The 12,899-nt window shown below is 37.6% G+C and overlaps 1 protein-coding gene across 5 annotated transcripts in view; it reads right to left on the bottom strand.

Moving 5' to 3' along the window:
• Window positions 1–522: 522 nt before the first annotated feature.
• PLEKHA7 (pleckstrin homology domain containing A7) overlaps window positions 523–12,899 on the bottom strand; it is a 166,871-nt gene continuing 154,494 nt past the window's right edge. For 3 of the 5 annotated variants that reach the window (XM_075755044.1, XM_075755043.1, XM_075755045.1), the window contains exons 24-27: window positions 11,821–11,973; window positions 9,103–9,236; window positions 8,129–8,271; window positions 523–2,076 (exon numbers count right to left, since the gene is read on the bottom strand). In XM_075755044.1, coding sequence (XP_075611159.1) covers window positions 2,054–2,076; window positions 8,129–8,271; window positions 9,103–9,236; window positions 11,821–11,973 — 453 coding nt within the window. In that variant the 3' untranslated portion in view covers window positions 523–2,053. Of the gene's footprint in view, window positions 2,077–3,812; window positions 3,922–8,128; window positions 8,272–9,102; window positions 9,237–11,820; window positions 11,974–12,899 lie in introns of all 5 variants that reach the window. The other 2 variants (XM_075755047.1, XM_075755046.1) reach the window with 2 other exon arrangements.

Below are 12,899 nucleotides of genomic sequence, written 5' to 3'. Positions count from 1 at the left end.
GTGTAAATCACTGCTGGTTGCCCGCTACTGAAATCTGCTTATGCCAGTTGCCCACCAGCCCTCTCTCTGGGCAACGCTCGATTCACACCCGGCACGGACAGTACTATGTGATGCCTCCTGGTTCCAGGTGGTTGGGTTTGTATTGAAGCAACTTTTGATACTTTATTCCACCAGAAACTAAAGGGCTAAGACTGGATCAGACAAACATACGTATCTACGAGAGAGAAAGGGCAGTAGTGCAGGTCATTGTGTTTAGGGGACAATGCTGAAAAATCTTTCTAGTCAAGAACAAAGATTAATCAAATGCTAAGAAACATTTCTTTAAAAAAAAAAAAAAAAGAGAAAAGAAAAATGAAGCTTTGCTGTAGAGGGAACCGGATCCAAATCCCAGCAAAATAAGCACAAAACTGAGGAACTTCAGCAGGTTTTGAACCAAAGAAGATCAAAATGTGATAACAGCACAAACGACTCTGGATTTTCAACCGTACGGATGCTGATAAGAGAGCAGGCAAGACAGAGGCAATAGGAGGCAGTTATGTTAATATTTTAATCTGTACATACACCATTTTCCAAACTGTTACATTTTATTTAAATTAATGTTTCTTGCAAAATATTCATTTATGCTTTCAAAACTTTTTAGAAAGGCAAAAATAAATCATTATTTTGGCAAAAGGTTTTGAAGTTGATACTGGCAGTATTGAGGTAAAATAGATTGTATTAGCTAAATATATACTTTTAAGAATGTCTGAGTATAGTGTTAATATAATATAATTTGTCTTAAAGTCTGAAACTTGAAGGTCAATAAATTTCAAGAGTTTTGTAGCTATTACGTGAATACAGCAAATGAAGAAGTTAGTGGTTTCATAAAATACTGCAGAAGTATTTCTCATCCAGAGCTGAACTCAACTAATAATTACAGAATATTGGGAAATTTTTGTGTCTTGCATTCAATGTGTACACAGGTTTTTTTCAAGTAAAGCAGTCGCAACAATTCATTTAACCTTAGTTTCTCCTTATGTAACTACCTCACCCTTTGCCCTATACATAAGTAAAACACTGAGTTTCAAAGTTTGGCAAGTTAAGCACCAGGTGAACATAGATACGAAATTAGCAGGTGCCACATTACATTAGCTTTGCTGTTTCCAGGATAAATACTAGTCAATACATCATATTGTAACGTTTATTGAAAAAAATCAAAAGAAAAATACATATTTACTAGTAAAATTACACATCCTATTACATTTTTTTATTGCTTACTTCACATATTTTAATTAAAAGTTTTCTTCTTTCACATTTCAACTTTCAAAAAAATATAATTTGTTAGCTTTTGTTTACTGAGGGGCAGCACTACCATCAAGAGCAACCTAGCATACCGTGTACTGATACCAGCAAGTTAATCATATGGGATCAAAAAAGGAAATGGGAGTTAAAACTGGCTTTCATTATGGCTTTTGTGGGAAATTTCAGCTATGCTGTGGTTACTGATATTTAGAAATTCAAGCTAAAAGTTCCTTGCAGTGTATTATTTAATGGGCAAAAGGGTGGGCAATTAACTCTACAAAAAAATTTCATCCAAAACACTCTTTTGGCAAACCTCTCACTTGCATTAGCTCTACCCATACCCTATGAATGTGCTTCTAGATTTGTTCAAATTTACTTTTTTTCATGAAACTTTACATTGTGCATCTCAGCCTGAGGGGGAAGTAACAATATTTTAACATCTATGCAAGTAGTTTCTCTTAAAATGAATTCAGCCCTTGATTTAAAAAAAAAAAAAAAATCTAAAATACATTGTTCTAAAAATACATTGTCAGTATTTTACAGAGTTTAATAAAAGTGCCATTTATTCATATAAAAAGTCTGAACTAAACTGAAGTTGAAATAAAATGATTTGCAATTCTCTTCATTTTCATAGAAAATCCCCCTGTTATTCTCTGAATGTATTTCCAGAAGAACATGTCATCAGCTGATCAGTACCTTCACAGAAAGCTGGTAATGAATCTCCTTTTTCTTCCACGCGGCGTCACTAGGTGGGATTTGTTTGAGTCTTACGTCAGTGTTCACTTACTGCTTTGGCTAGCATGAAGTAAAATAAAACATGGTTAAATATTAAAGTGAGTACACTACTGCCAAGCAGTAAGCACTTTCAGGAAACTTTTTTTTTTTTTTATTAAAGCCTTCTGCAGTTTGACAGAATGAACAATTCATATAGACACAAGCAGCGAACAATTATCTCATGATGCCACTGATGCTCAACCTCCTGTGTCCCCTGCATGTTGCTGATTGTTGCAATTATTTTCTTGATAGTTTTCCTAAATAAGATGTAGGGGGGGTTATATTTTTTTATATATATATGTAAATATATATCTATACATACACATGTATGCATATTTATATAGACATGTGATACACATGTGTTTATGTCAGTCTGGAATCACAGAATAATTGGGGTAGGAAGGGACCTCTGAAGGTTGTCTAGTCCAAGGCCCCTGCTCAAGTCTAATACTCGGGGACCGTATGATTATTTTTCTGGATTCTTGAGGCCACATGTGCGTACCCCATTCAGAGGCAAAGATCGCAAGTGGCAGTGATAATCAACTAGCATATCCCTGAATATCGTAGTAGAATTAAGGGCTATTCAGACACAGCAAAGATGGTAGAATCCAGTTCTCAGAAAAATAACCTGAACCAGAAAAGCAAATACCTGTTTCCACCAAGCTCTGTAGAGGCTCCTAATGTCTATACACCTCTCTTGATGTAAATTTGTCATTTTTCACGGGCCTTATTGAAGGCGAGTCACTGTCTGTTTGGGCCTTTCTCGTATGTGCTCATTTTTATTTAAATTTATTTTTTGCACAGATATTTGACTCAGATTAGTACAATGAAAACAAAAGTATCTAAAAATTAACGCTATTCAAGGTATTCACTCTATCAATGCTCTTTACTACTTCCTCTGTGTTTTATCTTTTTGTCCTACAACTAGCAACAAAATTAGGTCAAAGGAAATCAGAAAGGTGAGAATAATTTCAAAAGAAACTATGGAAACATAGGGAGTGTCTTAACTAGTGGCACACTTAACAGTTAAGTATCACCATATTTACAGGTTTTCCTATTTCAAATAGAGAAAACTCTGAAAATACTACTGGGACAAGATGATACACATTTCTTTATAAGGACAACGAAATTATTGTAATTTTAATACTTGAAATGGCAAAATAACCTAATCAGACAAAAATCAAGTCTTCTGTTAACACGATTCAATGAAAAACACAACAAGGGCAGGAAAAAGTCAAACACAATATTGTAGATTTAGTTATAAAGGGCCAAATTTTCAGCTCACCTCAATTAAGACTCCGATGTCAGTTCATGTATAAGATACCAGCCCATAAACAACCCCTCTGCTTATACAACTTTGATTGCACTTTGGATTCTCTTGTGCGGCAACTGTACATGCCACGCGCAGGCAAAAATACCTACGCATCCCTATGGTAGCCACAGGAGAACACAACACTAGCCACCAGAGTACAAGCCGTTGCTGAAAATCTGGCCCCATGCTACCGAGAGTACAGATGTCTGTTTTCCTTCACCACACTGAGATTATGGAAGTCTCTTTTCTGTAGAGCGACAGCAGTTATTATTAGCCCACATGTTAGCTCATTAGAAGCAATATTTACAAGAATAAAAGGTTTCTGAAAAATAGATGCATGCGTTCATTTGGATCCAATTTAGGTTTAGTAAAAACGTTAAAAATCAGCAAGCTGCAGCAAAGGTACAATGGCAAACCAGACGTGCGGAGAGCAGTTAGTTCTTACTTTTAAGGTGTTTAAACAAATGTGTAGTGAAATCCATTGCCTAAGGGGGAGTGAGGTGGCTGTGGTACAGAAGGTGAGGGTGCTTTAGATGGGTAGGTCACCTGCTGAGCTAGAAGGGATCACATACAGGAATTAGGCTGCATAATCAAACATTCATATTATAAACGGAGCTACCTTAATTTTCTACCACATGAATAGGAAACCTGATTAGTAATGCAATGAGGTGTTACACTATTTTAGTTACATGGAACAGAATTTAAACAACAACATTTCTACCTGCTGGTTTTTTCTATTAGTTGCATAAGTTATGCAAATAAACATTCCTGTTGCAATGAGCATATGGACAATCTATCTGAAGATGAAATTTCACTGGAACATACTAAGGCACACAATGCCGATATAACCTAATCCAGCCCTGCTTTTAAAACTGCAGTTCCGGAATAGCACCTATATTTGCTAATTTGATTTCAAGATTTCAGTGAGGTTGTACAGGTTTTCAACATCCCTTTGGTACATGCCAATGAGCAAACCCAAAAATATTATATAGTAAAGTCACCAAAAAAATTACATATGCATATAACATTTTGCTTAGTACAGTGCATGATATGGTAAATATATTTTCAGATCTCAGGTTGAAACTTCAGGATAAAGAACACAATGATTAAAACTATGCTTGTTTATAAAACAGCATAATTGTATAACATTAGAAGACAATAATCATAAAACTTAAAGAGATCGAAACTCAGTCTTAAATTCTACTTTTACATTTTGGAAGGCCAAAGGTAGACCTATTTCCAAAACACAGGATTTAGAAAATGACTTCTTGATTCTCCTACATTTGATTTTAATCTTTCAGGTTCTTGGCATGATTTCAATTTGGAAGGCTGGTTTCTTACTAGAAACAGAGGAACTCTGAAATGCTACTTTACAAGGATTAAAATTGTACATTTATCTAAAAAGAGATTTATATTATCATAGCATCTTAACATAACTGCTTCCCCCTCACAAAAAATGGGAAAAGTTAAGCTTCAGTCTTTTTCATAAGCAAATCTGTGTAAAAAAAATTCAGACATTTAAGTTTTGGATTTTCAGACATGGTCTGCTTGGTCAACAAGAACCTAGTGACAACCCATACTTTAAAAAATCAAACTACAAAAATAAGAATGTTAAAGACTCTGTAAAATTAAACTAAATGAGAATGTACGATCAGCTGTGCAAGCCATCAAATGATTTTCTTTTTAATCACCTTAGATCAACAGAAAATAGGCCAGAAGTAAAAAACCCGAACTCCTTTTACGGTTTGTATATTTTCTATCAAAATCATACTACTCTGGCTTTTTTTAGAATTCCTTGAAAGGTGTTTGTTTTGAAAGGAGTAAGTAACAATTGAAATCAAAGCAAGACATGTTACAAGAAATGAGTACCTGAGATACAAGATGTGGCAAGAAAACTGTGCAGGGACATAAAGGTTTGGGCTTCTTTAAAGAATCAAGGACTTGGCTACTATGTTAGGGTTTTTTAAGTGGCTGAAAGACAAAAGAGCTAGCTGCTATACTTCACAAAGAAAATTAAATTAAAACTCATCTTGCAACTGACTGCAATTTTTTTCAAGCAGCATTTAAACATTTCAGTGCTGATACACATTTTAATTGTCTCTTTGGGGAGAACTAAAGAATTAAGATTTCTGTGGTTACATATACCGAAGAATACGTGGTGATCACAGCTTTTAAATAATTACAATAAAAAAATACAAACAAAAAATGTAGTAATGAAAACATAGCTACTACCTTCACTGTATAACCTAAAAAGATCAAACATCTTTCAGTACCGTACAGTTACTGCAACTTCACGCACACCCGGAAGTTAGTTAACTGGCCACATGAAGACTGTTTACTATGGCAGGCACTCTGCCTTTGTACTAACACAGAGGAATAATTTCAAGTACAGGATGAGTTCATCTTGGTTGAGCTTAGCTTCGGTGCTAAATTTTCCCAGGAGGATCTAGAAATCACGTGGCAATACACTGCGTTGGTTCGTACCTCCTGAAAGACAAAGTCCCTCTCCATAACCAAAGCATGTGAGTCCCTGTTACAAGGACCTGGTCACTAGAACTGGGACCAGACTGCCTGCGGAGAAGCCATTTTGACCCACAGGTGCCTGAAGTTCCAGAAGGTTATTCCTGAAACACTCCCAAGATTTTACAGTTCAGGGTGGGGTGTGCGTGTGTGTGGGTGTTTGTTTGCTTTAAATTTTTCAATTACCCACAGAACCTCTCCGAAGTCTCAAGATTTGTATCTTGAAAATGTATTCCATCCCCTCAAAATCACATTCCCCTCAGGTTTAGCTGCCACTCCATTCATGAGCATACAGCCACATTCAATCAACAGTCTGTTACTACAGATTCATGTTATGCATCTGGATATTGGAATAATCTGTCTTTAATAGGAAGGTCTTAAGGGCTTCTGCGGCAAGTGCCATAAGTTTAATCTGACAACTTCAGATGAGAAATGTGCATATTTTTTCTCCATCATAGTTGAGGTTTCCATTATTTCCATTCTCCACTGGAACAGTGAACTGTGGCAGTTATAAATGGCCAGTCAGATACTTGCTAGAATAGCTACTGCATGTACTACTGTGTGATACAAATCTCTTCACGTTTCTTACTTATTTCAACTATAAAGCAATCAAGAGTGAAATTATCACTTTTAGCAATGTCTTGCAAAGGATCTATTAATTTCCAGGCATCAAGCAGAATTCATGCATGGCTGTCTTGCTCTGACCTCTAATCTTGGTCACCGGACAGAAACATGCAAATACTCATTTTACGTCTTTTTCAGCCTGTTGTCGTACAGCTCAAGCTGCAAATGATTGTACTCTAATTTCAATCACCGGACCAGGGCATTTTTCTGTTAAAAAAAATATTTAAAAATCCCTTTGTCTTGATTTTTTTAAAGTCTCAGATCAATTCACTTTTTAAAAATGAATATAGAAATACCTCATTTAATATAATTATAGGGAATTCAATGAATATGTTAAATTTTTAGTACTTTTCATAAGAGCAAGTTTCCAAGCTGTGAACTTACTATTTTGTCCCCTTCACCCTGTCCACTGGAGGCCAAATACTCAAGGTAAACCTTTAGTCTCCCTAAATTTGTTATCATAGAATGGTTTGGGTTGGAAGAGACCTCAAAGATCATCTAGTTCCAACCCTCCTGCCATGGGCAGGGACACCCTGCACTAGACCATGTTGCCCAAAGCCTCATCCAACCTGGTCTTAAACACTTCCAGGGATGGGGCATCCACAACCTCTCTGGGCAACCTGTTCCAGTGCCTCTTAACAGTAAAGAATTTCTAACATCTAAATCGACCCTCCTTCAGCTTAAAGCCCTTGTCCTGTCACTACACTCCCTCATAAACAGTCCCTCACCATCTTTCCTGCAGGCCCCCTTCAGGTACTGGTAAGCCACAATTAGATCTCCCCAGAGCCACCTTTTCACCAGGCTGAACAATCCCAACTCTCTCAGCCTGTCCTCATAGGAGAGGTGCTCCAACCCTCTGATGAGCTTCATGGCCCTCCTCTGGACTCCCTCCAACAGCTCCATGTCTCTCCTGTACTGGGGCCCCCACAGCTGGATGCAGTACTCCAGGTGGGGTCTCACAAGAGCAGAGTAGAGGGGCAGGATCACCTCCCTCCACCTGCGGGTCACACTTCTTCTGATGCAGCCCAGGACACGGTTGGCTTTCTGGGCTCCAAGCCCACACTGCCAACTCATGTTGAGCTTCTCAATCAATACCCCCAAGTCCTTCTCCTCAGGGCTGCTTTCAATCCATTTCCCTCCCAGCCTGTAGTCACACCTGGGATTGCCCCAACCCATGTGTAGGACCTTGCACTTGGCCTTGTTGAACTTCATGCGGTTCGCATGGGCCCACCTCTCCAGCCTGTCAAGGCCCCTCTGGATGGCATCCCTTCCCTCCAGCATGTCGACCACACCACACAGCTTGGTGTTGTCTGCAAACTTGCTGAGGGTGCACTCGATCCCATTGTCCATGTCGCCGCAAAGATGTTGAACAGTGCCGGTCCCAGTACTGACCTCTGAGGAACACCACGCGTCACCGTTCTCCACTTGGACATGGCACTGTTGACCACAACTCTTTGAGTGCGACCATCCAGCCAATTCCTTATCTATACACACTTTTCACTATTTTGAATCTGAACGCCTAAAACTCTCTCTTATGCCAGGAGTTCAGCAACAACCCCACACAACTTTAGAAGCTGGTAAGAAATAGCTGTTATTTTGTAAATAACTAAGTATTACCTGCTACCTCCTTGCTCCTCTGAGAGGCTTCAGAAGCCAAAGCGTATGATATGGTAATGATGCGCTCCTGCTCTTGTAGCTGTGAATCTAAATCAACCGAGTTGTGTTTGTCCTGGGCAACAGTAGGCTGTAGATTGTGCATACTAGCAGGAAAGTGCAAAACAACATTAACATTTTCAAACATGAAGAATCCACCATGCAGATGAGAACAAGCTTGAATTCATACAGCAGTTTTCAGACCTCATCTACCAAGCTCCGTATTTTATTGATGTTCTTTAAAGTAATGTTAGATATGGTTTGTAAATGACTACAGCACACAAAGGCAAATAATGCAGCCGTTAGACATTTAACCAGAAATTCTGTATAGCCTTAAGTATATCTGAAAGTCCTTTGTTCTAAATATGCTGTTTACATGAAAGCACTACCAAAAATGTTATTTATTTGAAGTTATTAATAAATTTTCTTGTTAGGGCCTGGAGGAAAAGGAATAACATATTGGTCCTCAGGCACAGCCTCTTTAATTGTCTTCCAAAGAGACAGCAGATACTTGGGGCAATCAAATTCTTGAAATGGAATGTTTCAGCTGACTCTGCATGTGGTTCAAGTTGCCAAAAGTGTTTTTTGGAACTCCAGCTCTTTGGAGACAACAGAAACTTGCTCTCACACTGACTTTTCTTCCGCTTCTGGCCAGATTTGTGCCTTTCCTTCCTCCTCACTCTCATCCACAAGTTGCTTGGTAAGGACTCGCTACTATCTTAGGATGCTCTGAACAAGAGGAGACATACACAAAACTTGTCATTATCTCTTCTACTCTGTTTTAAAAAGGAGCTTGAAGTATACTACATAAATTCTGTGTGCATTTTCTAAAAGCCAGAAGTTACACTTAGATAATTTAATAGGAATAAGACTGTTGTACAAAGTTAGTTCCCAATGTTTAACACCAGCCCCTATGTAAGATCTGAAAAAAACCCAACCTTGATTTTGTAAGGATATTCTTTATCTTTTCTGCTTTACGCTGCCTTGCTGCCAGTTCTTCTGTAGAAAGAGGCTCTTCTGGCTCCAGTTCAACATAGCGTTCTGGAATTGCAACTTTCTCAGGTTTTGACAACTGTGGAAAGATAGCAAGCGTCCAGTTTTTAATAAAGACTTAAAAAAAAATTGAGATAAATTCTCCTCAATGGGAGAGCACAATGAAAAGAATAAAGCATGGGTTTTCACAGTCAACACATGTACCTGATGCTAAACACTCCCTTCTGGATATGAGCTGATGCCCTTTTAACAGTGTCTTTTCCCTCTGATTCATTTTGCTTTAGAAGACAGATCGAACAAACATTAAAGGGGATTACAAAAGAAATCAGAATCAACAGGGAACCCTTCTTCAGCTCAGGCTTAGAGCCCAAAGTAGGACACTGCCTAAAGCTGGTACAGAAGAAAGAAGCAACCACTACAAGACTGCCTGGACAACCTGAGATTTCGATGTCATGATATTTATGTCACGCCAGCGAGGACTCCTACAACTAAAAGGAAATATAAAGTTTTAATCTAGGGTGGCACCTAGTCCACCTTAGTGGTGGACTTGCAGTGTTAGGTTTACAGTTAGTCTCAATGATATTGAAAGTCTTTTCCAAACTAAATGATTCTGTGATTCTGCATAATCTTCTGTAAGCAGCAGAGGGGAAAAAAAAAATAAAGAAAAGAAAAAGAAAGCCAGCAGTTTGTAATCATCTTAGGAAATTCTTGGACTATAAAATCTGAAATCCTGGGTGTTCAAAAGTTGTCTAGGGAAGTGACCTAGAAATACACTAACATTGCGCAATTGTAACAACATGTTGCATATGCATAATTCTGTAGATTGAAAATTTTAATATGATTGCACAAAAGCTAACAAGTTTTTTGTTGAGATCGGTTTCTTTGTGGGAAATTTCTGCTCCTCATTAGAGATCTAAATCACCCAATGAAAATTCAGTTTACAAATGGACTTTGCAAACCAATGCTTAGTATACAGAACTGACTGCTTTTGAAAAGCACAAATAGAGGATGTGTGAATAAATAAAAATAAGTAAAGGGGTTCTATTTTTTCTCCTCCTTTTTGGATTTTTTTTCTAAAACACTTATGAGTTTTCAAAATTCAAAGTTTTAAACAAAAAGAATCCTAAATGTTTCACCACTGAACTTAATCCACACTAATTCAATGGCATACGTAAAGTGGCCTGACCTAACCCCCAGCAATTAGGCTCAGTAATTTGCAGGCAATCATAGGCCCAAAGCATACAATACAGTCATTGGCACGCAAAACCACATTAAAATCACAGCCTCAAATTTTTGTACTTCCTTCTCAGTAAACTCAAGGCCAACGTTTCCTGAAAAATCCTCATTTTCTACTATACTTCCATACCTTCAAATCCAACTCCTCTCTGGAGCTCTGTATCTATATATTTTTTTATTTATTTATATATATCCCTCCATACTGTAACTAATCTAGACCAGCTCATCCTGCCACTTCCACAATAACAAACTCCGTTACCACGTGAACAGCAGATTTATTTGCCTTAGAGACACAACTGAGTGTATTTCCTTAATGAGGTACAGAAGTGCCTGCCAGGTGAAGAGGGGTACATGAAATGGAAAAGGACAACCTGGGTAACCTGAGAAAGAAGCTTTACATTCAGAGCTTCAGACCTGCTTCAGTTACTCTGAAGTAGAAGATAAATGCCTATAAGCAAAAATGTTTCCTATCCTAGGCTGAAGGTGCTAATTTGGAGGTCTGAAGTGATTCACGTAGCCCTGGAGACCTTCTGGAAAAGATTTTCATAGCAGAGTGCAACAAAAGGCAATATAATGAAAGTACTTTTTTCTGTTTCTGAACTTTACAGGAGCATTGCATTTTCTGTAGACAAAGATTATGAATGAATGTACCTTTCAATTAGAGATCAAGAGATAATGGCTCACAGATTCAACCTCTTACAACTATCTGTCTATATAAAATGATACATTGCCAACAGCTTTCAGAAGAGGTGCTTACTAGTCTAATTATCATTAATTTTACCGATTTTCCATCTCTGTGGCATTTTACACAATGCATAGTACCTACTGAAATCTTTCCACTTGCTATATTCTTTCATTTCCACCAGATGGCTCAATCGCATTTCAAACAAATACTTCACTCAGTTACTAGAGCTGAAAAAAGATCTAGTGCCCAGAACACCAATCAAGTCACTTGAAAAGGCGATAGAAAGATGTTTTCTGTTCCGATCAGGATAAAGCTGTGGTCCCTCTTCTCTACGATGTTGTGCCAGTCAAAATGAAGAGTAAGGTAGCTCTGGGGAACTAACTTTTACTTCAGTGCTGTTTCTTATTTCCAAATACTCTTGATGTTGTCTTCTCATCTTTTTTCCCCTATGTATACAACATTGCCTAACTTCATCACTTTTTCCTCTATAAAGCCTGAGATGTACATTTCAAACAGTAGAGCCAACCTTTCAATTTCTTCTCTCCATTAAAACACAATACGAACATGAACCTTACAGAGATTCTAAGTGCCAGACCATAAATTTTCAATACTCAGAAGACTCCTTTTAGTTGAAACTTCTAGCTAACTTTTCAAAGAAAGGATGAGAATTCACTACCTAAAACATAGAAATGTTAATATTTCAAGGCACAGAATAGGAGGCAAAAAAAATTATGAGTGTTACCTCTCTGCTGATATCTAAATCATAGTCTTGAGGCTCCAGGTCTGTCTCTGTCACTGCTACCGGCTGAACTTTCAACCATTCATTTTCATCCTTGTCTTCTCCACGAATTGCCCTCTCAAGTAACTGCAAATCAAATTCTTGCTCTCGTTTCCACTGGTAATAGATACAAAACAATTAACAGCATTCAGCCATACTGCCAAATTCATCGTTTAGCAATGTACATTTCAACTGCTGCAAAGGCTATATTGCTGAAAGAATCCACAGAGCAAACCCCTTAACTGACAAGAAGAAGGAAATGCAACTGCATTTCTTGGAATGTATGGTTGGGAGATTTGATGTCTAGCTGTGCTGCACAGATTTTGGAGCATTGTTTAATGTTACAGGAAACGTTCAGCAGTATTAAATTCTAACAAAGATATTAATCACAATTTCACATATAACATGGAACTAGCTACAGACAAACATCTTTGGAAGCATGGATGTCAATACAAGAGATTCTACGGACTGACACACTAGTCCTAGGCATTCTAACCAGGCAGTGCTGTGTGATTTTGAATCACTACACAGAAAGGGTATTTATATTGCAGGCTGAGAATTGCAACTTGAAAATTTTCCTGTTATCTTTCTAGAATAATACCTAGGAATTAAAGCTGATAATATTTTATATACTAGCACTAACTTGTCTTGAATTAAAAAAATAATAATTTAGTAACTTCTAAGCTCTTCTGACTTTACTAAAAGCAGTATCTAGCTACCTGCAAAGATAAAAATCTTTGACATTCTGTCTTTACAAGGTAAATATGTAGCAATAGCAAATTCAGAACGTATTTAAATTAAGCAGCACGATTTTAGAGTTCCCAAATCATTGCATAGTAGCTCCTTCACAACTACACACAATACAGCTGCACAAAGTCACGCTTAAGAACACTACCGATACTTTTTTGTGCAAAAAATTAAGTTCAGTTGCAGCCTCATTCCATCCAGCAGATCTCAGCAACTTTACCATACAGAGTTGAAACACAGTATTAAAAGCAGCAGGAAAGAGAAGGGACAAAAAGAACAACAACAAAGTCTCCTAA

The sequence above is a fragment of the Balearica regulorum genome, chromosome 5, assembly GCF_011004875.1.
Source record: "Balearica regulorum gibbericeps isolate bBalReg1 chromosome 5, bBalReg1.pri, whole genome shotgun sequence".
Classification (NCBI taxonomy): domain Eukaryota; kingdom Metazoa; phylum Chordata; class Aves; order Gruiformes; family Gruidae; genus Balearica; species Balearica regulorum.
Note: the sequence above shows the minus strand (reverse complement) of the source record. Positions and strands in the feature narration are given on the sequence as shown.